Source organism: Melanostigma gelatinosum, assembly GCF_949748355.1.
Source record: "Melanostigma gelatinosum genome assembly, chromosome: 4".
Classification (NCBI taxonomy): Eukaryota; Metazoa; Chordata; class Actinopteri; order Perciformes; family Zoarcidae; genus Melanostigma; species Melanostigma gelatinosum.
The window spans coordinates 16,092,144-16,119,643 of record NC_136637.1 but is presented as its reverse complement, the minus strand read 5'-3'; the positions used below and the strand labels follow the sequence as shown (position 1 = coordinate 16,119,643).

Here is a 27,500-nt window from a genome sequence, read left to right as displayed (position 1 = left end):
GACAAGGTATGTCTGCAACATGTCCTTTGTTTGTGGTAGTATAACCACATTTTCTTCAGTTATCTGCTTTTTATGCTCATTGTTCTGACATTTCAAAATAAATTCTGCACATTAGGGCTGGGCGATATGGAGAACATCACATTTCACAATATATTTGACAAAGTACTTTGATATCAATATTGTGACAATATTGTAAGGTTTACCACTGGTGCTAATCAGCAGTATTGTGGTTGTAATGACTAAGTCAAATAAAACAGCTAGAAAATGACATCACTTTACCGTACTGCAGACTTTTAACCAGGGAACAACATCACTTATGTCATATTATGGTTTTACTGCATACAAAATCTAAGAAGATATCTCATCTCATATCAGAATATCAATATAATATTGACATATTGCCCAACCCTACTACTTGTAGCATCTTTAAATGCTTTGTTCTTCTTCTCTAAACGATGTAAACACAGAGCATGCTACTGCTGCGAGTGTTGATATGATTGTCTGATGTGACAGCTTGTGTCTTTTTGTACTCTGCACATGGTCTGACATGGATGTGATTATTACACAAGGAATAGACCTGCGAGTGATCTCGTCTTAATTTGATACTCAGAACTGAATACGATCAATAAGCATCAGAAATGATTTATTCTGGGATCTAACTTAAAGCCTTTTACCCACCATCTCATTGACTGTCCCTAATTGTGCTAAGTCCTCTGTCTGAGTGTGCATACAGGATTTTGGAAGTAAATACCTCTTCCGTCTCCGCTGGTCATATTAGTTGAGATGTAGTCGCAGTTTGTAAACTGCAGGAGGCAGTAGAGGCAGAAGAATAACCACCATAGTGTGTGGCACCTTCACAAATCAAGATATGACTGAACTACATTCATCAAACTGTTTAATAGCAAGTGCTATGCCTGAACGTTTGAATATGTCTGGTAAAGAGGCTCAGTAGATGAAATAGCAGGGTTTATTATTTACGGTATTGGCATATGCGTTACACAGTTTATGGTAGACTGAAGAAGAAATGCAGCCGACACTGCAGCAGTATAATTGACTTTACTTAAGTAACTCCCTCACAATTTATATCTACCGCAGAGACTGAATGAGGAGAAACAGTAAAAAAAAAAAAAAAGCAACTCGCTGTCTTTCTATAACACACGGACACACATGGAGCACTCAGAGACCTTCGTGGCTCTTACTGTGGTCATTTAGCTAATGCAGATAATTAGGAAGGAAGGAAAGACAGAGATGGTCAGGGAGCGGCAAGAGATGGGATAAAGAGAGAATTACAGGCAGACAGACACGGAGACAGAGGGCAGATTTGTTGCTGGATGTTAATCAACCTGTCAGTCAGCCACATCACTCCTCAATGATTCTCGTTTTCCTCCTGCTGATACAGTAATATAAATTAGGAGTAAGTAAGACCTTTAGTCTGCATTTACTGTAATGTTGAACAGGTGTATAGTGACTGCCTCAGTATGGAGAACCAATCAAACCAGCTACATGTGCATTCAACAATCTCCTATTTTTTGCTCTTCTCCTTGACTTGTGTCAAGAGTTATTTTCCCATATTTAGGGATGATCTGGCTTGCACTGATGGACTTGAACCCATTGTATACTGATATTCGGAGCTATGCTATGCGATCTTCCACATGTAATCACCCTTATAGTACAGACAAGATGGCCTTTATTTGGAGGGAAATTATTTGCAGATGTTTAAACCTACAACAACTGATATTTTAGCAACTTGGGGTCAGCGGGAACTGACGTATTGCGATCTTCCAGATTGACATGGCGGGCTTGTTAGCAAGTAGTTGCCATTATAATTACCATTATAAATACCAGTATCTTTCATTTCGGGTCCTGCTTCAGTCCACTTGGTGGATGTTAATTCAATATTCACTCTCCTTTTAGCTCCTAAACGCCGATGTTCACCAGTTAGTTGCTTACTTTATTTGTCTGCAGTTTGACTTTGAGCAGCAAGTGTACTGCCTGGTGCAGCCCAAAAAAAAGGTACTATGAGAGAGGCGAAAGTGAACTAAAACAGTGAAGTTGCTGCTGGAAATTCTTTGTGTGTTTATCAGTGACCCCTGTCATGTTACACAAAGTAATTTGATCCGTTGTCATTATAAAGGTATTGTGCAAAGAATAACCCGTGCTGCATAGCTAAGAAAAACACCCAGCCCATCCCCAAACACGATCTGAGATGCTAAATATCTGATCTGACCTGTTGGGATTGAGCTGGTGCTTTGCTCGCTCTGCAGTGCTTTATGTATGTTCCTCTATATCTCCAGTATTTACCAGGGGAGCTTGACATAGCTTTTGAAAATGGTCCTTACCAGAATCTGAACGGGATCTAATGGAAGTGCTGGCGGGGAGCCAAGATGGTTAGGAACCACTGGAATAGACCGCAGTATAGATCTGCATGACGTCTGTTTTACAGTGTTTCTAGCTGCACCAGCATCCCTTTATTGTTGTTGACAACACAAAGTTGATGTTTATATGATTTTTTCGAGAGCCACGTTAAAGTTAAAGGTGAGCTAACACAATGTGATATAATGGCACGTAACGTTGGGTTTGGTTGGCTACTGAAAAAATGCTTCTTCCCCAAATGCCCAGATTTTACTACTTCAAAAATAACAGATGAAATAAATCTTATATGAGTACAGTCGCTGCTAAAATTAGTCGGGATGAAGCCTCAAGTCTGAATCAGGGCACAGCATACATACCTGCATTGTTACTGGGCTACAGGGTCAGGCTGTCTGGTGCCTGCTGAACTGGAATCCAGAATAGGTTGTGGGTCAATCTGTGACGGGACCATGGCCAGGACAGGAGAAGCAGAAAAAAAAGAAGTGAAAAGAGTAAAAAGAGTGAACACAGCTAGGCTATATATCACAGTCATACCTGTAGAGGATGGAAGGGCAACGGTGGCTCTCTCAGCAGTCAGACATTAAACATGCATGATGTGTGCTTATTTAATTGGTCTTGAAATATTAATAGAGCCGGCATTCACTGGCTGACATTTGACTGGAGACCGAGAGACCGAGAGAAGGAAAAAGTGAAAGAGAGAGAGAGAGAGAGAGAGAGAGAGAGAGAGAGAGAGAGAGAGAGGGGCAGGGTTGGTTGTGATATAGACAGTGTGTCACCGAATTGCCGCTGTGTCAGCTGACATGTTGGTTTATTGTATTTTTCGTCATGGCGGCTAACTGCAGACACAGGCTGTAGAGAGCTGATTATATGGTTCCAGTTGTGATTTATGCTAGCTTCTTACTGTGTGTTTACACTGCGGGCAACATGATTGATGTCATGCGCTGTTCTTTCTGATTGTGGGTGAGAAGCTCAGGTTGCTTCAGTGCTGTGTTCTGCAACCATAAAGATACATAGATACATCACAATACATGCGATGGTTTAATCAGGAAGCATTTATCCCACATCTAATTATTTGCTTTTGTTATCCATGCCAGCAGCATTTTGGTCGAGACTATATCTTTTGAATATCAATTTTCCGATAGTTTGGTTTATGACCAAATACCTGCAAAACAAAGTACTTTGTGTTACGTGCTAGCAAATGTTAGCCCACAGTAAGCCAAGATCAACATGTTAGCATTGACATTGTGTGCATATTAGCATGTTGATGTTAGTATTTGACTTGTAGCACGTACAGCTTTAATGAGTCACTAAAGTGGCTTCAGTGACTCATTCTTGTTTCATTTTGCATTTATGATTTCATTTTTTGATGTATGTTAGAAATTGATGGTAAGATGTGTTGTTGGATGGCTTGACTCATAAACATAGCCAACACTTTTAGGTCAGCGGGGTTTAGGTCAGTTGGATAAAATGTATTTCAGTGAATGTCTTAAAATCACAACTGGCTATCCAAGGTGGAAACTAACTGTCAGTCACAATCTATGTTTTTCAGCGAGCACGTTTGTTGGTTTCCCCAACATTAGCAAAGCTTTCAGGTTAGAATAGGACTGTTAATATCTGCAGTCTTGTAGCAGCTTGACCGGTCTGTAGTGGTGTAGTGTTAGGCCATGTCCACACGGCGTTTCAGCATCGTTTTCGAGATGATCTCCGTCCACACTAAAACGCCTGAAAACGAATATCACTATTCACGTACACTGGGCATGATGGTGGTTGTCGATGTAAACAGGAAGTAGATTTGTTGCTTAATTAAAAAATATATGACAGAGTAATATAGTAGTCTTTAATAATGAAAGGTCGTGTTTGATACTTAAGATCTTCTCTAAAATCTTCCTCTATGAACTCAAACAGACACATTTCGTGGAAAGTTTTAGAAGTTTTATTTTTCAGACATAACGTTAGTTACAGCGCTTCAGGTCAGCTCTCTCTCTCTCTCTCTCTCTCTCTCACACATCAAATTTACTTTAAAATCAACACTTACACATAATGGTTTACTAGATTATGGGTCCATATATGTGGTCAACACACGTCTCTCTCTCGTTCCCTCTCGGTTTCGTTGTTGTCTATTCTCACTCGTAGCTCTGCCGGTGGCTTAACTATCTGTCCTACTGGAGAGCATTTACTGCTTTTGTTCCTTTACATTTAATCTGCGGACTTCACAATAGTTGTGCAGAACAAAATAAGCATTATAAGAAAAGGAAAGTCCTCCGTTTTGTGTCCATCGTCCTCCCTAAAGCCGCTAACCCTGACTTCAGACGGCCGCTCTGTAGGTCTGATAATGCCGCTCGCTAATCGCTCCGAAAACAGCTGCTTCCTCCGCAGAAATGCAGACTTTAACAGCACAACAGCTGCTGGTAAAGACAACAAGGTCAGCAACACCTCCATGTTAAATTTACCTGGTCGATCGGTAATCAATGTTGTTCTTTATGATTTCCGGGAAATGGGTCACGTGATAGGTGTGTGATGAATCAGGGAAGGACACGTCATGACTGCTAAGAACTAATCAAGGAGTGAACGCGAGTGTGGGCGTCATCGTTTCCACACTTATCCGTTTTTGACCGTCTACACGAAGACACAACCCCCGGCTTTTTCAAACTGATCCGTCCTCGGGAGCGTTTTCAAACTCCTCCGTTTTCGGTGCTCGAAAACGCCAGCGTAGTGCAGACGCTAGGTGTAAACGTAGCAAAACATATGCGTTTTCAAATGGAAACGGAGTAGTGTGGACGTGGCCTAGTCACAGAAGCCTCTTGCAAAGGCCGTTCAAGACAGATTCGGGAGACACTTCTCCGAATATCACTCTCATCCACTCAATTTCCTTGTCACATATTAGGCAGTTTTCTTCATATAAGGTCGATAAATAAATACAAAACATAAGTAAATAACAAATCTCAGTGTTTTATCTGTTCCGATCATTGCAAACAACACATTAGTCAGCCAGTACCGGGTGCATTTCAGGACTCGAAAAGCTGTTGCCATAGATACAGTACCCTTGGAAACACAAGAAGAAGCTGTGGCAGGGGTGCTGCTCCACCTGTGGCTAATCCTCAGAGAGGCTAAGATAGCTGTGTGTGCTAGCTGTGCACCTCAGACGCTCGGGGATTTACTGCATGCTGAAGCCTCTCGGCCTTTATGCCATGCTTAAGGGTTGCTGTGAGGACACTTGTTAGCCTGGTTGTATACGTTCTCCTCTCCTTTCCCCTGTCTTCTCTATTCTTTCATTTCAGTCGCTGGCCAGCAACAGCCTGTTGTTTTCCATTCTAGAGTCGTGCTCTATGCGTTCACGTGCATGTTTGTGTGTCTGTGTGTGCATGAGAGGGAGTGAGAGTGTGGAAGGGCTGGGTGCTGCAGTGTCCGGAAACGGCCTCAGCAGAAGATCTCTACCGCACGCACACACACACACACACACACACACACACACACACACACACATACATAAATAAACAGTAAACCGATCAACTGATGCATGCATGCACTTTTGACAATCACATGCGTGCACACACACACACACACACCTACACACACACATATTAAAAGCATTCTTGTTGGTATAGTGCTTCACTGTCAATTGTTGTGACTCGGTGAAATTTGGTATCCGTCCCCTCTCTTATTTCACTCTTGCTGCTCTCTCTCTCCCACACACACACACACACACACTCACACACACACACTCACACACACACACACATACACCCGAGCACACGTACACACACACTTATCTTATTATCTGTCTAGCCACCGATATCATTTCATTTCTACTTCTGTGGCTGTTTTCTACCTCATGTCTTACTCAACCTGCAACAGGCATCATTGCATGTGTTTGTGTGTACATGCATGTGTGAGGCTGTGTGTATTTGCAGAAAAGCAGGGGGGGGGGGGCGGGGGGCGCTCTGTTATGTCATTGGCTGTCTGGAATCTAGGGGCGTGGCTTGTACCAGTAATGATATCTGACAGAGAGAGAGAGAGAGGCGTCAGGTTGCAGCTCCAATAAAAGACTGGAAAAGACAATTTGCTGAAAGACAAGCAGAGGGAGGGAGAGAGGAAGAGAGAGAGAGTGGGTGTGGGGTAGGTAGAAAGAAGAGAGCGATAAAAAGAGAGACTGAATAATACTGTACTGAAGAGAAACTGAGACTTGGAGCGACATCACAGATGTAGGAGGGAGGGGAGCAACAGAAGAGTTGCAGAGCGATTCCTCCAACCATCCTCCTACTTCAGATGCTCTCCTCCTCGCCTGCGTCCTTCCACCTCCCTCCTTTCATCCATCCATCCAGCCACCCATCCCTCTCTCCCGTCTTCCCTCCATATTTAATGGGAGCACACTCAGTGACAGAGGGGAGATTGACTGGTCATCTCCTTGGACTAGAGAGGAGGAGGGAGGGAGGGAGGAAGCGGTGGGGTGGAGAAAGACAGAGAGAAAGAGTGAACCCCCTTAAATAATCAATCCTCATATCCTGTCGTTGCCTGACCTGCGCTCCCCTCACTCTGTCTACTCTCTCAAGAGAGGAAAGGAAGAGTTGAAGAGAGGAGATTTTGGACGACCAGAGATGTGGATGTTGGACATTTCTCCTTGCTATGAGAAGTCGGGATGATGGACAAATGGATGGACAACAAACACAGAGCTGCAGATGGACTCTGTCTACCTGCCCTGCACTTTCTACCTCCTCCTCCAACTCCTCCTCCGGCTCCTCCTAATCTCTTCATCTGCCAGCTGCTCTCTCATTCCTGAGGGAGCCAAAGAAGAGAAAAGGGAAGATAGTGAGGAAATAATAAGTGAAAATGGAGAAGATGATGAATATAGCAACATAGTCTGCAGCAGAAAATGGTGACGGCGAATAATGAAGTGCTGGACTTTATTTGACAGCACCACCTTAAGAGCTTCAGCGAAAGAGAGAGACAGCGAAACGAAAAATTAGAGATGAAGCAGGGGAGAAGCGCTACATCATGAACTCTATCCTGTGTGTCTAAGGGAAGAGCAGACAGCAGAGACGATGAACTATATTTTCGGCAACAACACCCTGTACCCCCACAGCGTGAGGGTGGGTCAAGGGGCTAGTCATGGAGTCAAACAGAAGCTGGGGCCCAAGCGGAGCTCCTCGGAGGATCTCCCACCTCACCACACCTCCTCCCCCTCCACCTCCTCTCCCGCCTCCTCCTCCCCCTCCACCTCCTCCTCTCGCTGGCAGCAGCTCCTTACGTTCTTCTCCAAGAGGAGTGCCTTCACCGACTGTATCACTGCTAGCCAGGTAACACACACACACGTCACACCCTGTGTGTGTGCGTGTGTGTGTGTGTGTGTGTGTGTGTGCTTTACGCTTGAGGGGTGGTAGGGGATCAGGGTGGGAAGCATGTAACTTAACCTGGGTTTTTGTTGGGTCTGTGTGTGTGTGTGTGTGTGTGTTTGTGTGTGTGTGTGTGTGTGTGTGTGTACATACATGGGGCTGCCCATTCCATTATTCTCTAGTTTCAGTTTCTCAGCCAAAACAGGGAGGCAGTCGGGGGAAGCAGGGAGGTTTTTTTCTAAATTAAAGTTAAAGCAGCTTTCTGTTGATGGTTGAGATTTGTGATGGTGTTGTCATGGCAATGACAAAGCCTTGGCATAGTGTATGAGATCCAGAGAGCCAGTGCGTTGCCATGGCAAAGCCATCGTTTAGCTGCGTAGTCCACTGGCACGACATGTTAACTACACATTGAAATCAAGACCAGTGCCATGGAAAGGGAAGATGTGAGGCTCGCCTGATGAGAGAGGAGTCACCACATGTTCGTATCGTGCCGTTGTTATACTTTGGCACAAATGAGCTGTAGGAATCCTGTGAAAAAAAATCAAAGAACCTATGACGGACCCAGTAGGCCAGGAGCTACTTACTAAAGAGCTTTGCATGAGGCCTCTCTGATGTTGACAGATGCTGCTGCCATTGTCTGCAGTACACAGTCTCAAGTCGTGCGCTACACCTCTTCTTACCACTTCCACAATGACAGTAATGCATCAAAGTATGCTCCATCTGTTCAGATTCTTCAATCCAAACAACCTTTTCATCAGACATCATCACAATTGCTAATTTTTGTGCTCAATGGCACATGAATCCCTTTCATGTAGGTTTGTTTCATGTCATCAGGTTCCGCCTTTTTTCATTTTTTTTTATGTGCTCTTAAATGCAAACCATCCACTCTTGGAAGAATATTTGGGGAGTTGATAATAATATCAGATGCTTATATTTAGGACGCTTTGTCTGACACTGCACGTCTGAGCAGAAGCAGAAGGAGAAAATGTCAGCCCATTAGGAAACTGCTGCTGTGAGCTGATTGTCTGTGACTTGAGTCCTGCTAGAAACATTAAAAACATTCAAACACTTTGAGTCCTGAATTAAAGAAAGAGAAGTCCAGGGTAGTAATTCAGTATGAGATCACATATTTTATTAACAGACGTTTTGATGGCAGCAGATGTTTTTTTAAAAAGTAAACATTTATTGATCACATGACTCAACTTTCCATCCAATGGTATAGCACTAACTTTAACGGAGACTTCAGAAAGTCGTCAAATAAAGAAAATGCAGATCATGAGAATTTGGGTACATTTAGATAAACAGTTGGCTGATTCTCCAGTCTGGTGCCATTAAACCATTGCAGAGCAACAGGGCGCAAGGAGATGGCCGAATTTAAAGCGCACCAGTCAAACCTCAAGTGGACGGCGGCGATGCGATGGAAATATTGCATTTGTGATTGTAGCATGAATCACTCAACATCACAGTCTCTTTCTTGAGCCCGTCATGTTTTTTTTTGGTCTGCCAGAAGGAAAGCTTCAGGGGACGTTGAGGCCACATGCTGCGTCATGATTTATTCACACAGCCCGAATCCATTTTACTTTTATTGATACATTTCTCCACCTCATCCAAGTGTAAAAAAAAAAGATTCAAAACGATCCTAAAAACAGGTGGATGGAAAAGCACTTATTGTAATGGCTACGTCTTTGTCTGAATGACAGAAAGCTTGATGATGTATTAGCGTTGCACAGAACGATTAAATACTTTCTGTACTGCAGATGACAAATGCAGTAATGTATCCAGACCTGCATTATTGATCTAAAGTTCCTGAGTGAACGGGGCGCCACACAATGTTCAACCCTGCAGCGCTTTTACAGCAGATTTACAGCACAGCTACTGGAAAAACTGCACCCCCCCCCCCCCACACCCTTTTTGCAGTAATCATGTTGGCCAGTGTTTTCCCAAGGTGTTGCCATTTTCCTGTCTAAGGCACTTACTGCATGACTGATGGGCCATTCTACGACACACACACAGAGCTGTTGGCCCTGTTGATGCAGGAGAGACTGTTTTTTTTTTTAACAGTTTGTTGGAAGTTGCTTGGAACTGCGGATTTGGCCTTGCAAGACTAATCAACACATATGCCTTTACGCGTTTCAGACAGTGTGTGTGTCTCAGTGTTCAGGGTCATGGTCAGATTCGATTGTTGTAAGACTTGTTTGATTATGTAGGTTACAGTGATTTTGTTCCATCTCTCTGCTGAGCAAAATGCAGCATTATTGTGGCCTTGGAGCAGCTTAGCAAAGCGCCATATCTGATTGATGCGTTGTAGATCTCACAATGTACCTTCACCTGAGTTCATCACTCTCAATCATCAAAGGGTTGACCCAACTGTTTTCCACTGTTTGAGTACACACAGTGGCCCTCGCTCCCTCTCCCCCAGCCCCCTGTAGAATTGATGAGTGCTACAGCAGAGGTATGAAAGTCATCTTGGCTCTTCAGCAACAGCTCTGAAAGCCTTAAAGATGTGTTTAGTGGGCACAGGAAATGGGGTTGTAGAGAGGGATGGACAGAGCTGGATGGACAGAGCTGGAGAGACGGAGCGATAGGTAGAGAGAGAAAAAGACTTGAGGGAGGCAATTAGTGATTGATTCGGACTGTGGGAGAAATCTGATAGCTTATTAGCTCAAAGTGGGCGATGTCAACATATCATATACGTTACCTGCTTCGACGAAAATGTAGCCGTCAACAAGAGCACACATTAAGTCAAGTCAGCTGACAGACTCATATTATTTGTCAGTTCATCGATTATTTATTTGAGATTGGACATGACAGGAATGTTAAAATGGAACAACATCAGAGGCAGTAAGTAAGTGACACGACTACTACTTCCATTTTCTCTTTGGCCTTTCTGCAATTTGTTCAATGTTCCCACAAAGCAACGGAAAGGTAAGCAGATGCTAAAAGAAATGAAATACATACAGGTCACCTGTATCGCAGCCGATTTTTGGTATTATTTGGTATTATTATCACAATCTTTGCTAGAATGAGATGTAGAAATGACATTTATATATTCAACGTAATTGCATTATAGTCAACTTTCTTTCAGCTGATGTCTTTCACATTCACTGCAACAGGAAAAAAACCTGGAACACAATTTGTCGATTGCATTTACGACTTTTAAAATGGTCAGTTTTGGGTCTTTTCAAAATGGAAAACGTGTCAGCAGCCACGTCATTAACGCATCAACCCATACCGCGGAATGCGTGCGTTCAGTAGACTTCCACCTACTCTCCCCAACACACACCCCGCTCCTATAGAGTGTGGCTTATTCTCCTTCTGCTGCCCGAGGAAACGTTCCACTCGCCCTGTGCCTCGTAGGACACCACAGTGCATATGATCTGTTTAGATCTGTTGCTCTAATCATGCTATGTTGCAGTAAATGTCATTTTAAGGTGCATTTATACCTGTACACTATGAAAGTCAATCACTTCATCTGCCACATGTTGAATTGGTCATCTGTTACTGAGTGGGCAGTACGTGAGAGACCAAAGTAAGAGTTGTGTTTTTGTGAATCTTCACACCATACCTGTGAGTTTTCACCTCCCGCAGACTTCGTCGTGCATATAGAAACTATACGTCATCGTCTCCGCATAGGAATCGAGCAGTACTTCAGTGCAGGCGTGAGGGGGAGGGAAGGTCATGCATTTATTTGACGAAAATAACTAAATATGGGACAGGGAAACCAAGATGTGGGGTTCATTTACCACAGAACGTATTCCTGTTCTGTCGTACCCGTGCTGCACTCACATCATAAGGGAATATTGGGGGCAGCTTGAAGGTTCAAACGTCAATGTGTTCAGACTTGTTTGAAAACCACCCTGACTGACGTGTATACTGCCCATTCTGGTTGATCCCCATCAGCTGATGCATATGAACTCACACGTTGCTTTTTTAGAAATGTATGTAATCAGTGGGAGGGGCTTATGCAAATGTTTACAACCTGGACCACCATCGTCCGTTGCAACCAATGAGCTCCTTCTCTGATGCTGGCCAACACTGCGGCCGCCATCCGCTGTTCTCATGGTGATGCTGATCACCAAGCATAGCGTGGCATGTGGATGTCTGTGTGTGCGTGTGTGTGTGTGTGTGTGTGCGTGAGAGAGTGAGTTAAGGAGGAAGGAAAAACTTTGTGTACATTTAAAATCTTAATTCACTTGTTCACACACACACACACACACACACACACTGTATTGTGGCAGTGAGTAGTGCATTAGACTGCTTGAGAGCTTGAGGTGCTTGAGAGCGTGTGAGGTGTTGCATCACCCTCTGTGTGTGGGATGAAGCTTGCATATCAGCTCTCTCCCACACACACACACACACACACACATACACGTACACACACACACACACACACACACACATCTGTTCTCTGCTGATATAATCGACGCAGATTAGCTGACCACGAGCAATCACTTAATATGACCACGAACCAATGAGGCTGAACACGACATAATGACAGCTCCATCCATCCTCCAGTAATGACCTATTCACTGCTGCTCGTGATAACTTCATAACGGGATATAAATGATGATGAAAACAATCAGAAGCTTTTGACACATTGCTGCTTTCAAGAGTCAGCTTTTTCTGCTTGTGTGATGTAACCAGGCAGAGTGATATTCGTACTTTTGCCATCCAGTCACACATGGATGTGTTGCAGTCAGTGACAGGCTGATTGCTGTCTAAGAAACGGATTTGAATTGGAAAAGCCATTGTTACAAAGAGAATACAAAACAACCCCAAAAACGTTGTCCCATGTGATGCTCTCGCTCTTGACCTGTAAGTGGTGTCCCTCCTCGTAGGCCAGTCAGTGTGTTTCTTGGTTAATATTAAAGTTGAATGTAATTCTCTGGCATCCTGTGACACGAGTGAATGTCAGCACCGCCAGTGGTTCAAGGAGGAGGGAACCTGCCTGCCATTGGAAAGTCTGATCTACACCAACCACCATGTCTTGGTAAACAAAGCGCTTGATGCTTACTTACTCAATATCTGTGGGTTTTGGGCAGTTGTTTGGATAAGACGAGCAATTTTAATATTGATATATTTTCACTGTGGAAAATTGTGATGTACATTTTTCACAATTTGTTATTGATTTTTAGGGAAATGATTCATAGAGAAAAAGATTATTTAAAAGTAATCGATAGTCGGCTCTAGGGAGTGTAGAAGACTCCCCCTGTTGACCCCACTGCTAACTCTCAGATCCCATTTCAACATGTACTAGCCCTTCTAACGGTGTTTGGAATGATTAGAGATGATATTGGATTACAGTGCATTGACTGTTCAAACAAACAGATCTATTCTTTTTTTTTTTTAAACATGTGTTTCATATTAACTTCAGATAAAACTACATGAGTCTCATCCACTAAATCACTCACAGACTCACGGTACAACACATTCATTATGCGTTTTTGGTACAAAATATTCTTTGAGCCAAATTGGTTGTCATACATGTTTGGAGAGAACCATGATACGTACTTAAAATTATACTCCTACAAGGGTCTTTTGGAAAATAGGCCTTCAGATAAACGTCTTGCAAACCCAAAAACAAGGTAACATTTGCCAGGTAAATTCTACGGTGCAGTTTGTGGTCACAGTGGTGTTTGTGGGTCCTCTGAGAAGCCTTGGGCCCTGATGTAGTTGGACAGACTGCATATAGTAGGAGCTGAGCTTACACAGTGTGCTTACACAGATTGTTTTGGTGACCGATACGGTCTTGGTGGGATTTTTTTTGCGCGACAAATCATGACAAGAAAACTCCACAGGGGACCTTTTTAAGTGTTTGATTGAATCAAATTATCTTGCAGCCCAACACAGCATTGCTTTTTTTAGTTCCTTGTTTTGAGCAAAAGTTCCCCTTAATGAGCTGTGCGACATGTTTTCCAAATCTCGTGGCTCTCCTCAAACCTTCGTGTAAAAGGTTGTCGTTTCCTTTTTTCAAACAAGCTGGATAAGCAGAGTATCTGTGGTGAAGGAAGTAGAGCATCTACTGGACTCTACTGGGTTGGCCAGAACCATGACTCCAATGGGATGCTCATGTTGCTCTGTCTCTGCTGGATGCTTAAGTAGGCAATTGTTGGCTGTTTTCTGTGACTTTGTTTTGGAAAAGACTTGTTCTCTGACCACATTATCTCATCTGTAATATTTAGATAGAAGGATAGGTAGATAGATACTTTATTAATCCCGGAAGGGGAAATCTTTTATTGCCACAAACGTAGAATATGAACTAACGCAGCTTGAATGTAAATGATCCAAACTGACATTATTTTGAAATCATCATGTCAGTTCTGTAATGATGCTGCCTTTCACACCACACCGTAACCTTCCAGCCTCATCCCACAAGACAAATCTCTGCTCGAATCATAACAGACGCTGTCAATTGAAACTGATTTCATTCTGCCACGTTGTGTGTGTGTGGCTGCTGGTGTGATGTATGATAATGAACATCTCAGGCTGTAACCTCACCTGTCTGATGCCCCGCTGATCCATGGAGACCACAGCTCTGCTGTGTTGAGATGCATGTGTTTTCATGTTCTTTACCTTCAGAGTATCTGCAGCCACTAGGCAGTTATTCTGTGTGTGTGACTTTAATTAAGTTCAGCCAGGAACAGTCAAACCAGTTTGTGTTTAAAAAAATGAATAGAGCTGAAAACACGGCAATACTTGGAGTTATTTGGTTATCATTCTTAAAGATTGAACCATATAATTACACTGGCATTTAAATTATTGATGGCGTTTAAATTATTTGCAGTAATATGCAGTTACCCTCTACATCAGTTCTTAGCGGAGTGGACATTTGCAAAATAATAGCCAGAGATTAAGCAAAAATGATACTAAGCTGAAACCAACCAACTACCACAACGACATTTTCCAAATTGATTGAATTATTATGCTACAGTGCATCAGTTTCTGTTATGATTTTGCTCAAACCGGATTAAAAGCCCATCTTCCCGTGTGCTGTCATTACCACCATTTTTCATCTCTTCTAGGAGTCAACTAGACATTGACGTGAGCTGCAGTGCTGCAGTATCTTTGTACGATATCATACATGATGTCAATGAGTGCTGATAATATCAGACAGCTGAAACAAATAACTCAGTAATGATGAGGGGACAATATGTGTGTACGTGTCTCCCGTCAGTGCTCCATCGGTCTGTGGAGTCTGAGGCCCCCTGCTGGGGATCTTGTTTTCCTGCATATAGTGGAGTTGGGAAATAAATGACATATATTAAATGTTTTTTGCATGTCTTTCTCAGGCAAATCACTCGAGCCCCTTGGCTAGATTGTATTTCCTGTTGCACGTCTGCTTTCCCAATTTAAAACTCGATTCCCATCAATTCTGCTTGACATAGTCACAGATCCTCTTCAGCAGATCAGAATCAGATCAGAATCAGATCAGAAATCAGGAGTCACGATCATTTCATTTGAGGAACAGCAAAGAGGTGGCAAGTGTTCGGAGGATTTAACACTGGTTTAAAGTTTATAGTAGTGGGATTGCAATGTCTGAAATGTAGTCAAAGATGGCTTTCACACTTGATTTGTTTCCTATTAAACTAAAGCAACAGCATGAGACGAGTATCGTTCTGGGGTGGGGATGGGCTGACTTACAGGCCAGACTGACCTGTAACGATGTGTTTGTGTTCACTACACTCGTGAAAGTCTATTACACTTATTAAGAGGAGTAGAAAAGGTTTGACGCTCGATAAATTAGGATATTCTTCCTGGATTTTCATCCGGTCAGTCTGACACAGAGCATGAAACGAGGATTCAATTGAGCAAACCGTGTTACAGAGTTCAAGATTGCACGCTCGATGGACTAATTCCATGTGTTTCTCATGAATTCTTCTCAGAGCCGTGTCAAAACTGAGTGGGGGTAGAAAACTAAGCAGAGCTTGACGTGGTGTGGGCATGCTGACTCAGAGGGCTTATACATAACAATATTTGCGGGTAATGTTTTCTCCTTTGATATGGATATAGCATTCATAGCATCTATAAAGTCATACTTGGGATTTTGCCTGATAAGACTTGATTATTTTAAATTATTCTACTCAACTAAAACTCAAACCCTAAGTCTAACTCTTTTACGGACTCTATCTTTGTTTCACCTCGTCTTCAACCATTCCTCACCACAACCCTTCCAGCACTGTATTAGTGTGGGCTTCATCTAGCATTGTGATGCTAACAGCCTATTCTCCTTGCTCATCCTCTCCTGACTGAGCGGTTAGCCTGCGGCGCTAGCAGCACTTTACACCGGGAACACACACACACACACACACACACACACACACACACACACACACACACACACACACACACACACACACACACACACACAGGCTTTCTCTCAACCACCCTCACCATCTTTTCATCTATTTGTGCTCTCCACATCGACGCTGCTTCTTAATGTCCCTCGTGTCTCTCTCTCTCTCTCTCTCTCTCTCTCTCTCTCTCTCTCTCTCTCTCTCTCTCTCTCTCTCTCTCTCTCTCTCTCTCTCTCTCTCTCTCGCATCAGGTTGGTTTGGGGCGAGTTGTGGCATATATTTACTGACATTATAGAAGTTTTGATGACTTGTGGTTTTAAAGGATTACTTCAAGCACAAAATAATTATTTTATATTCATTACTTACCCCCCATTGCCTTGAGCTTTTAAAAACGAATTCCACATTACGTTGTGGAATACGCTGTGGAAGTATTACGTTTCTATAGACACCAAGAGGAGAGACATTTGTTTACCGTCAAGCCAGCTTTGAAATGGCTTTTTATTTTACACAATCATCACGAGACCTACACTACACGACTGTGTGTGTGTGTGTGTGTGTGTGTGTGTGTGTTTGTGGTGACTTAACTGCAGATTAAAATGCCTGTTCCACCCCAACAAAGATTAGACTTGGAGACAGACGCACAAGCAAAGAAGCACACATTCTCACAAGGAAAATAGGCCAATGCATAGAGACACACACACACACACACACACACACACACAGCAGGCATTTCACCCAGCCTGCCTTCGGATGCTTTAAAATAACAAGACAAAAGGTTGATGGAAGGAACGGACCTCTGCCAATCACAGCTCTCTGTTTATTGAACACACACACTGACTGAGTTCTGAGCGCTGTATCACTGTCCCTGGTCGCCTATCGATGCCTGGCTGCTGTCATGTGCAGGAGTTTCAGGGAAGCACCTAATTGGCTGGTCCAGGAGAGAGAGAGAGAGAGAGAGAGAGAGAGAGAGAGAGAGAGAGAGAGAGAGAGAGAGAGAGAGAGAGGGAGGGGGAGAGAGAGAGTTGAAAAGAGAGAGAGGGACAGACACTGAGAGAGGGAGGCAGCATAGAAAGATGAGAGGCTGAGAAAGAGAATTGTGCATAGAGCTGTGGCCTAATATCAAATCTTGATAACAGAAAGATGAAGCAAGACAGGATGAAAGAAGGACAACAAAGAAATTATAACTCTTTCTAACGATCTGGATGGAAATAATGAACATGAATCTGAAAACACAAGAATTCAAACGAAACTCTACTTTTTCTTTTGGAATATATGACTCAAACGGCATCGTCTACAGAGCGACCAACACTTCAGATACAAAGTCGGCGTGCGCACCAACATAGGTGGATAATGTGAGTTACCCTGATTGACTGACCATTGAAGTGGAGCGTAATCACGGAATGAGGAAGACAAATCTTCAATTGGAGCGCATGAAAGGCAGACATCCTGAGAGAAAGCAGCACTGAAAGGAGGCTCAACTTGTCCAGGTGGTCCTTCTGTTTCTTCTTTGGACCAAACCTTTTATTCTACTACTGTCCCTGTAGCCCAGAGAGATGGTACGAGGGTCAATGTGCTCGTAAGTGGAGAAAGCCAAGAAGAGCAGTGCTGAATATCACACCTAAGGTGGATTCTTATGCTTTTCAGGACTCGTTGATGCTCTAATCTAAAAGGGAGAAGAACACCAACACTGGAATCTTTAAATTTTCTGATATTTCAGTGATCTTAGACACACAGCAGAAAGAGAGGAACGGTGGGATTACCAACTTTGCACCGGACACAGAGGAGGATTGGTTGTTCTGGAGAGGCATGACCTACATTATTCGGACACAAGTGATTCTGAGGAGCTACTCCCTTTTGTCATCTCTGTAAAGAAGACGATGTGGTGAGAGCGACACAAAAATATCTCTTTGTAAATATATATATATATATATATATATATATGTGGAGCGATGACCACTTATTTCCACAGCCATGAATTCTGCTGTAGCCCCAAGAAGCCCAGCAGTGGCTCCACTAAAGGCAAGTCTGGCAAAGGGAAGGCCAAGTCAGGAAAGAGCCACTCTCACACGAAGCATAGCCAGCATTTACTGCAAATACAGACGCCAAATCACCAGCTGCAGCCTTCACCGCTGCACTCCCCAAATCACCATCCCCAGTCGACGAAACATGGCTGCCATAGGCCAAAACTTCTGCTTCCTTCTCCCTCTCCCAGCTACTACCACATAGCACCGCCATCTCCAAGTCATCAGCTAGCTCCGCCATCGCCAACTTACCAGCTGGCTCCACCATCGCCAAATCGCCTACTTCACTCGCCAAGCCACCACCAGCTTCACCTATCACCGAGTCATCACCAGCTTCACCTATCACAGAGTCATCATCAGCTTCACCTATCACCGAGTCATCATCAGCTGCAGCATCATTCTCACAACCAGCAACACTACCATCCGCCGGCCTTGCCAAGTCACCTGCTTTCTTCACAATCGACCCATCAAATCTACCGCCAACAACAGCAGCAGCAGCAGCAGCAGATGCAGCTCCATTCACCCAGTCACCCCTCGCTGTTCCAGCAGTACCAACACCACCATCACTGCCCTTCTCCTCTTCCTCACGCCTCCCAGTCACTGTCTAGCCACCCTTTTCACTTGCCACAGCTCCCCCTTTGTTCAGGGCTGGGCGGTTATGGGTGGAGCACACTGCCAACCAACCTGTCCGGCAGGGGCTCCGGAGGAAAGTTCCCCAACCTTAGGGACAGTGTGAAGAAGAGTCCCACAAAGAGTAAAGCCAAGGGCAAGGCTGGAAGCAGACCGTGGCCCAATGACACGTACATCTGGACCGCACACTCACTGGAAACGCCCCCACACGTGCCGCTCATTTGCCACTTTTCACAAATACATGCCCATGCGCAGGTAGGTTTGATGGCTGGATGGTATGGTTACAGTAGGTAGTGTTAGGTCCCTGCTCCTAGCAGAGCACAGCACAACAAACTATTTACCATCCACCTCTGATACTAAAAAGAGCTGCTACAGAACACAGGTTGAGTTATTACGTCTTGCAATCGTACTGAAAGTTTGAAAACGTTTCACTTTTCTCATACGATATGTAAATCAATACTTTTCCTTTGCCAGGCATTAAAGGAGATGCCTCAACCAATTTCAGGGTGATGGTCAGTTGAGGCTAGGTCACATTGCACATGTGAAATCAAAAACATGTTGCCTTTAATTCTTCTCTCAGTGTTTGCCTCACCTTATTTTAATAAACCTTTTAGAGTTAAACAATAGAATACAATTGCAGAGCAGAAGAGAACTAGACTTTTAGCAAATTTTCAAGCGTCTGCAATCATAGCATCTTAAAGGAAGTTACAGTCCAAAAAAGTGGAAAGAATAACACTGTATTGAGAAACATAACACAATCTATGTCGCCAAATTAATTGCATATTTCAGTAATGTTCAAGGTAGTCCTGGAATCAAGATATATCAGACACTAAAGGAATGATGGGACAAAGAGCGAAGGGGAGAAATGTCTCGATCAAACTCACATTATGACCATGTGACGAGATAAGAAAAACAAAGTATTCAACTTCTTACTTTTATCACTATTACTTATTCGCAAACTGCCCTTTTAAGTGAAGCGCTGACAGCCTGAAGTGCTTCAGTGCTGTTCTGAACATAAACTTGCTCTCTGAACTTTCTACAGAATTGCATTATATTTGTGGTGTTGTGACTCTCCCTTGCTGAAAGTAGTTCTCAGAAATGTTTGAAACTAATAGACCAAGCAGATTGTGGTTAAATGACGGTTTTATCGAAATAGTCGGAACCTTTTATTATCGGAGGTTATCATCGCCCTGGTTGCCTTGACAAAAAGCCAATGGGATTTTTCCATTTGAGTTAGCGATCTGTTAAGGTTGTGTCAACTGCAGATCCTATATCAGGCATCTTACCAAAAACACATTGACTTTGAGACGAGATCACTGGAAGTGTAAAGATGCTAAGTCCTTTCCGGGTTTAGGAATCATTCATGCAGCACTTTCTAGTGAGCTCAGGAAAAAGCCTGTTACTCGCTGTTGGTTGGGTCGTCATTGTGCGGTACAGAAATCAGATATAGCAGGTAGCGTAGTCTGATTAGCGTGATGACCATGGCCGCTCTGATTTGATTAGAGTTGCGCTCCATCTGATTAGCTCATTAGTCAAATGGAGTTTTCTTGCACATTAGGAAGACAGAGTGGACAGTGATATTAGGAGTGGAGTCTGTTTGTGTGTAGGAATATCTCAGCATTGGCCCTTTCTGCTCGAAATAAAAACCTAAAGTAGTAAAGTCTTGACCAAGTAAGGTCAGATGTGGCAGAAAACCAACGCTTTGAATTAATTCTTTAAATATTTCTGCGTAACACTCGACAGTCTGCTCCGATGTGGTTTTGGACTTTTGCTGTTTGCACTTCGTATGTTCTTGCATGTCTGAGGGATTATTTAGCAAGCTACTCCTGTGTGCATCATTTGGATATTTCTGGATTCTTGATTTGTGTTTCATCAAATCACGATTCATTTGCTAATTAAATTGTCATGATGATGGTGTGGAAGCTGAATCCAGCACTCTGCACAAACACACACACACACTCAAAACATTTCTTAACAACCATGCAGAGCATGAGAAATCTGATGAAAGCACTCGTTCGTCTCGTCGTCTAACGAACTCTTTCTAAGCTGTGCTGAACTGAACCAGGCCACAGTACCACGATAACACAGCTGGTGTAACAGCAATCATGTAACAACTAACATTCACATGCATAGTGCAGCAAAACACTGTCTGGATATGGATGGGGTGTGTGTGTTTGTGTGTGATTGCTTGTTTGTTTATGATTGCACGTTTGTTCTTTTGGCCTTTTCATGTAACACAACCTCATCCACACACACACACACACAGAGTCATATTGGTGTTACATAAGCCTGCAGTCTGACATGGCGTGTTAATGGAATCACCAGCGGACAGACGGACTGGATTTGTGGCTGTGTGAATGACACACACACACACACATAGACGAAGACACACACAGAGGTTGTGTGCATTTTGTACATTGCTGCTGTTACGATGGTGAAGGAGTCAGGGAACGTTTAAGCGAGTCAATGGAACAGGTTAACTTTAGGCAGTTTGCTTCTGTGAAGTCAGCATGAAGGTGTGTTATGTTACATTAGCATCGGCTGAGATGACGCTGCAGTCAGATGAAGCATTTTCATCTGAACCAGTTCTGTTTTTGGTCAACATATATAAAACACTCCTCATTCTTCACTGTTTTAGAAAGTTCAAACCAAACAACAAGACACATTTAGTTATTCTACAATAGCAGGAAACCCTTTCAAAGGCAGACAGAAATATGTTTTTAAAATCATTGATCATTAAACATTAATCCTCTTGCGGTCAGATTTATTAAGGGACCCTTTGTGGTATTGATTGATCCTGATGTGAGCTTTCTTCACGTCAATCTGTAAGAAGTGGTGGAATCTGTTTAAAAACCAAAAGGATGAGAGCCTGCAGGCCGCAGCGACTTTTCTGCTGCGAGCTTCGTAGCGCGCACGAGCATCAGAAAAATGGACTGGATCCGGTTCACAATCAATAACAATATTTAATATACGACACAAAGTTCACTTTCAAGCTGAATTAACTGTCAATAGTAATGTTCTCGAGAGCAGAGACCACACGCACGCATCTCACTCACAGGTCTGAATTCAGGTACTGAAAAACGAGAGCGGATGTGGTCTGAGGAATTCGCTCCAGAACAGTCTCTTATATGCCCGACAGTTGGAAATGTCCGAAACAGTCAAACATCAGAATGACCCTCCGTGGCGATTAGTGATTGGCTCCATTTGAATTCTGTCCCCTCCCATTATCGATCCTTTAGCGAAACATCTTCTCTCCTCGCAAAACATTTTGACTCCCCATCTCCGTCGCGGTCGGATTTGGCTTTTGACCGATCCCCACTGCCCCTCCTCCATTTGCTGCATGTTCCATTCAGAATCCCTGTCTGACCCTCAAACTATTCTTAGTGTCTTAATACCTTTAGTGACTGTACTTTTATGATTTTATACATTCAATTGGTTAATATACTGTAACACATAATATCTTCTATAAGTAAGAATATTGTAAACATATTGTGACCAACATATTATTATTGTGACACTTCTACTCATCACTAGGGGGGTTATCGAATCGTACTTATAATGTGTTTAATCCTGAAATTCTCCACAAATCTGACTAAGTATTTACCCAAGTACTCTACTACAGTGCAATGTTTAGGTTACTTGTATTGTAGTATTACTGTAGTATTCTTCTCCACTATATTTCAGAGGGAACTTTCTACTTTTTACTTCACTGCATTTATTTGAAACCTGGAGTAAGTTGGTTAGCTAGTAGATTGAAATGTTCCATAAAAATGAAATAATGACTTAAATAAAATGTGATGAATTCAATATAACAACAGTATCCTGAGCCCTTTAGTGCTTCTTACCACTTTATGTTACACTGTAAAATGTAACATTGAATAATATACCTCTGACAGACCATTCTGCTGCATAATGAGCACTTTTGCTTTCTATGTGTTAACTACATGTTGTTGATAATAGTTCTGTACTTTCATCAAAGCAAGATTTTGAATGCAGGACTGAAGATTTACCACAACAACAGCACCATTGATTTTAAAGATGAAATAATTTGCTGAAAGTATCCAACATGAGCATGTAGTATTTTAATGTTTCATGGAAACAGGTGGGACGGACTTCAGAATATTTGTGATCATAATTATTCTGTATGGAGCATCATTTATCATCTTTACCCTCCACTTGTATCTCTCTCATTCCCACCTTCATTCACGTGAACACACAAACACACACACACACATACAGAAATAAACAGTAAACCGATCAACTGATGCATGCATGCACTTTTGACAATCACATGCGCGCACACACACACACACACACACACACACAAAGATCCTAACAGCTGCAACTGTCAGCACAACCCTTACTGTCACCCCAATATCCACAAACTCTACTGTATCTACCCCCACCACCCCTCCCAACTCCCTCTTTCATTCAGTCTGTGAATCTCTTTCCACGCCTCTTATCCCACTATTATTTGTTTTAATCTTTTTTACTCGTGTCTGTGGTTTTAAAGGGATGGGGGTGCATCTGTCTGCTCCACATTGCTGTTGTTGAGCCGGCACATTTGACTCCTCCACCATACGTACAGCATAATCCCTCTGATCCCCCCCTCTCCCCTCTCCCCTCTCTCTCTCTCTCTCTCTCTCTCTCTCTCTCTCTCTCTCTTTTTCTGTTCCCGTGTGGGATCAAGCATCCTGTCAGCTTGACTGACAGACAGTTTGACATGTGGTGGAGAGAGAGAGAGAGAGAGAGAGAGAGACATGGAGTGAAATAATATGTGTGTGTGTGTGTGTGTGCGTGTGTGTGTAAGAGAGGAGATAAAGGAGGGAGAAAGGGGGGATGAGGGCGGTAGAGATTAGTTCAGAGGGATAGATGCTATTGCTGCTCTGTTGCACATTGATGCAGTGAAGTGAAGACTGGGAGCCTAGCTTGGTTGATGTTTGGTCAGCTGGTTTGTTTGGGAACTCTTTTTTTTGGCTGCAGAAGAAGAGCTGGAGCTTCAGATGATCTCACGTGGACTGGCTCGGTCATTGCTGGTTTGTTGGAGATCGCTCGAGCAGCAGACGCTGGACCGGCGAGCATTACATACTCTCTGAAGGAGAAAGTGAGACGAGACCAGGGCGAAGAAGTGGAGACAGGTGGCGAAAAAAGGGTGGACTGATAACATGGGGGCTGGTGCTCACCTTGCAAATACATGGAGAAAGAAACTCCTTGTGGCTATTTACTAGGTAGCGTGAGGTTTACCATTTGCTGTGCTCGCGTAGGAAGCAGGAGGAAAGACAATGTCAATCATCTGCTGCTGCTTTAACCCCAAACTGTCCAGGCCTGGATGCTAGAAGGAGGCCAGGGAGAAAGAGGAGACTGATCTTAGAGAAGAAGGGGGAGGGAGAGAAGGAGGGAGTAGACGGCACATGGGAGATTGCAACTGTTTGTTTTTTAATTTTGGAATTGATCAAATCAGATGGATCTGAGCTGGACATTTAATTTAGGACTCTACATGCGGTTGGCATACAACACGATAGAAAGTACTGTAGAGTAGGCCATTAGAATACAATGGAAAATGTAAAAGTAGTCCAGGGTTTGTGGTGCCGTACTGAATTGCTACAGTAAGAGTACTTACTGGCCCAGTGACAGAGCTTTATAAAGCAGTCTGCTGCGTTGCAGTGTGGTACTTTGATATTGTCCACAATAAGGGCCGTGCAGTATGTCATGTGGTGTATGCTGGCGCTCCGTGGTGGTAATCTGTAGCAGATGTACTCAACATGCTGGGCCAGAACATGAGACGAGTAAGTTAACATCACAGATCTCTGTGTGTTTACGTGTGTTTCTTACAGTAAACGGCATTAGCCATCTTGGTGAAATGCTGTCATGTCTTGGGTTTTGTGATAATATCTTTCAAATTTAAAAGAGTTTAATCACTTTGCTGTTCTCTCTTACAGGCCAACCCGCCTCCAGTGGTGGTCAACGCAGACAGCGTCGACACCCCCCCATACGTGAGTACTGGTTCAAATATATCGTCTGTCAAATTTTAAGCTCCGCACAACTGTGGACTTTGCACCCCGCTGATACTTAAACGTCTGTCATGAAAGAACCTATGTGTAGCTGCATTTTGAGGACGAGCTTCTAAATATGTACCACACCCAGGCACGACCTCAATCAGACGCATTTATTAAATGTCAGTGTTGCCACTGTTGATACATTTTAATTGATCCAATCTATACGGTTTTCACTCCTACAAGACGTGCAGTTATATTTCTAATCAAGCTTATGGAATTCTAGTAGTATCTACTGTTATTGTGTAACTTTGTGAATATCCACTTCAAATGCTGTACTCTGTAAAAAGACAAGAGCCATACACATGTCATGTGAACTTTTATTTTACTGTGTGAAGCACTTTCTGGAGCTTCTACTCTAAATGTTGGGGAACTTCAATATTTCTCCCCAATATAAAAAAGACACAATAGTGATCCTGCATTTAGACAGAAAGGTGCGTCCAGAATTAAATGGATCCAGATGTCATTTCACTGGTAGCCAGCTGCCTCAGAGAATCAGTGTCTGCTGTTGTTAGATCAGTTTATTATGTAATTACTGTGACTTACCCCCTGCTGAACTGGGGTATAATACAGAGAGAGAGAAAACTGTTTCTCTTTTGCAGAATTCTCCTAATATGTCACTGACAAAAACAGATCTATATTGTTAATATAGTTGTTGTTGTTGTTGCTGGGAATGAGGCAAAGGTATATTGACCCCTTTTCAAGACAGGAAAATCGATTTAAACACACAGCAGATGCACAAGGCTGTTTCTGCGTACTGTGCTTATAAAATTAAAAGCTTATTTTTGATATTCTGATAATTTCATGATGCTTTTCTTAAAAGATTTAATGAACTCTGTTGAGCAGGAAATATCACAATCATGTTTTAAGGGATTGGAACCTACAGCTTTAAGAATGGCAGAAAGCTATTATCGTCCTTAATTGTTTTTCAAAATAATCCAATGGTTTGTGTTTAATCAGGTGCCCAGTCCGAATATGTACACACTGTTTGGTAGGTGATAACAGACACACTGCACATTGTAGCTGATGGAAGATTGTGCTGTTTGAAACAACAGATATTCAAAATCTAAACTAATCTGACTGCACAGAGACACAGATTACAGCCAAGGGGATTACATGGGCCATTGGGATGCTACTCGACCACTGTGTGTGTGTGTGTGTGTGTGTGCGTGTGTGTGTGTGTGTGTGTGTGTGTGTGTGTGTGTGTGTGTGTGTGTGTGTGTGTGCATGCCTGCCTGCCTACAGCAGCTATAGCTGGAACAAGACACTCATCTCCCAGTTTAAATGGACTGGCAAAATATGTAATAGTCTCCTCGGATCGGATTTAATTCTGCATGTTGTTCATTGAGTCAGGGAATCTAGATGTTAATATGTTTTATAGTTCAGGCAGTCCCGGCTGAGTGGTGTGATTGGCTCGTGGGTAATTCAGCAGGGATGTTCTTAAATATCACGTCAGAGGTACATCATCATGAATACGCATTCCCAGTTTAATCTCTGGGATTCATGCGTCATTCATCAATGATCAAATGTCTAATTTGCCTTTTCTATAAGTCTGCTGTTTGTTGCCATTTGTATTTATTGGTAATAATCAGCTCACGTTTTGTTTTAGAGTTGGAAAGGAAAAATTCTTCAACTTCTGGATGCTGATAGGTGTTGAAAAGAGGCATATTTAGTGTCACACACTATTGAATGCACCTGCATGTTGTGCAGAAACAGTGAGATATTTGATGAAGCTGTGATAAACATGAAGGTTTTAATGCAACATGCGAGGGTGGTGGACATAAGAGCAATGACGTGACAGAGAGAAATACTGCTTATGAATTGTGAATGTGAAAAGCTTTGCTATACAATCTAATGTGCATCTTATTGTCCATTACAGGATAAAAGCTTTCCATATTTACTCGTAATTGATACACGTGCCTTTTCTTCTTCGTCTTCTTCTTCTCTGACAGGTCAATGGAACAGAAGCAGACTATGAATATGAGGAAATCACGCTGGAGCGGGTAAAGACTAACATGCAGTGAAACACACCTCTAAAGTGCATGCTTATTTGATGAACTGTAATGTAATCAGTTGTTAAATCAACCCCCCATGTCACAGTAACTCCATCTGTTTGGACTGACCCCTGTCCTCCAAACAGACACCAAAAACATCATCGGTGCTGTCAAGGGTGCCGATTTAAAACTAGGAGAAATCCTGTGCTCAGACAAAAACAAGCAAAGGTTGTCTCTCTCTCTCTCTCTCTCTCTCTCCCTCCATCTCTCCCTCCATCTCTCCAACTTACTTCTTCTGTGAGATTCAAACAAGTTAAGGTTAACAGAAAAACAAGAGCTCAAGATCATCAAAATAAATGTATCAAGTATACCAATATGTAATCAGTATACAGTAGGATCAGTCTTGCAATGTCGGATAAAACTTAGTTTTCATTCCATACCTGTTCATATAAAACAATAGCTTGTCACGTACTGCAAGCTGCAGAATAAAGACACTGTTTCGATTTCCTATTTAAAAGTGTACTGTAAAAATCATATGAAGATATTTAAATAATGGTGTAGTCGGAGCTAAATCCAGCAAACTTTTTACATTTTTTCAGTTTCAGGGAAACAAAAAACATGAATACATGAATGTTTTTTTTATTGAGGTATTTTGAAAATACTCCTTTACTTAAGTATTTCCATTCTTTGCTACTACATACTTCTGCTCCTTTTCAGAGGGAAATATCATACTTTTTACTCAACCACATTTTAATAATTATAGTTATTCGAGTACTACTAACGCCTTACATAAAAAACATTATATGCA

At 42.7% G+C, this 27,500-nt stretch overlaps 1 protein-coding gene across 1 annotated transcript in view; it reads left to right on the top strand.

Annotated features, from left to right (window-relative positions):
* The window catches only part of LOC306776803 (disks large homolog 4-like), an 86,763-nt gene that overhangs the window by 23,097 nt on the left and 36,166 nt on the right, over positions 1 to 27,500 (top strand). The window contains exons 5-6 of the mRNA XM_079267650.1: positions 24,585 to 24,638; positions 26,651 to 26,701. Of these exons, the coding sequence (XP_079123776.1) occupies positions 24,585 to 24,638; positions 26,651 to 26,701 (105 nt within the window). The remainder of the gene's footprint in view (positions 1 to 24,584; positions 24,639 to 26,650; positions 26,702 to 27,500) is intronic.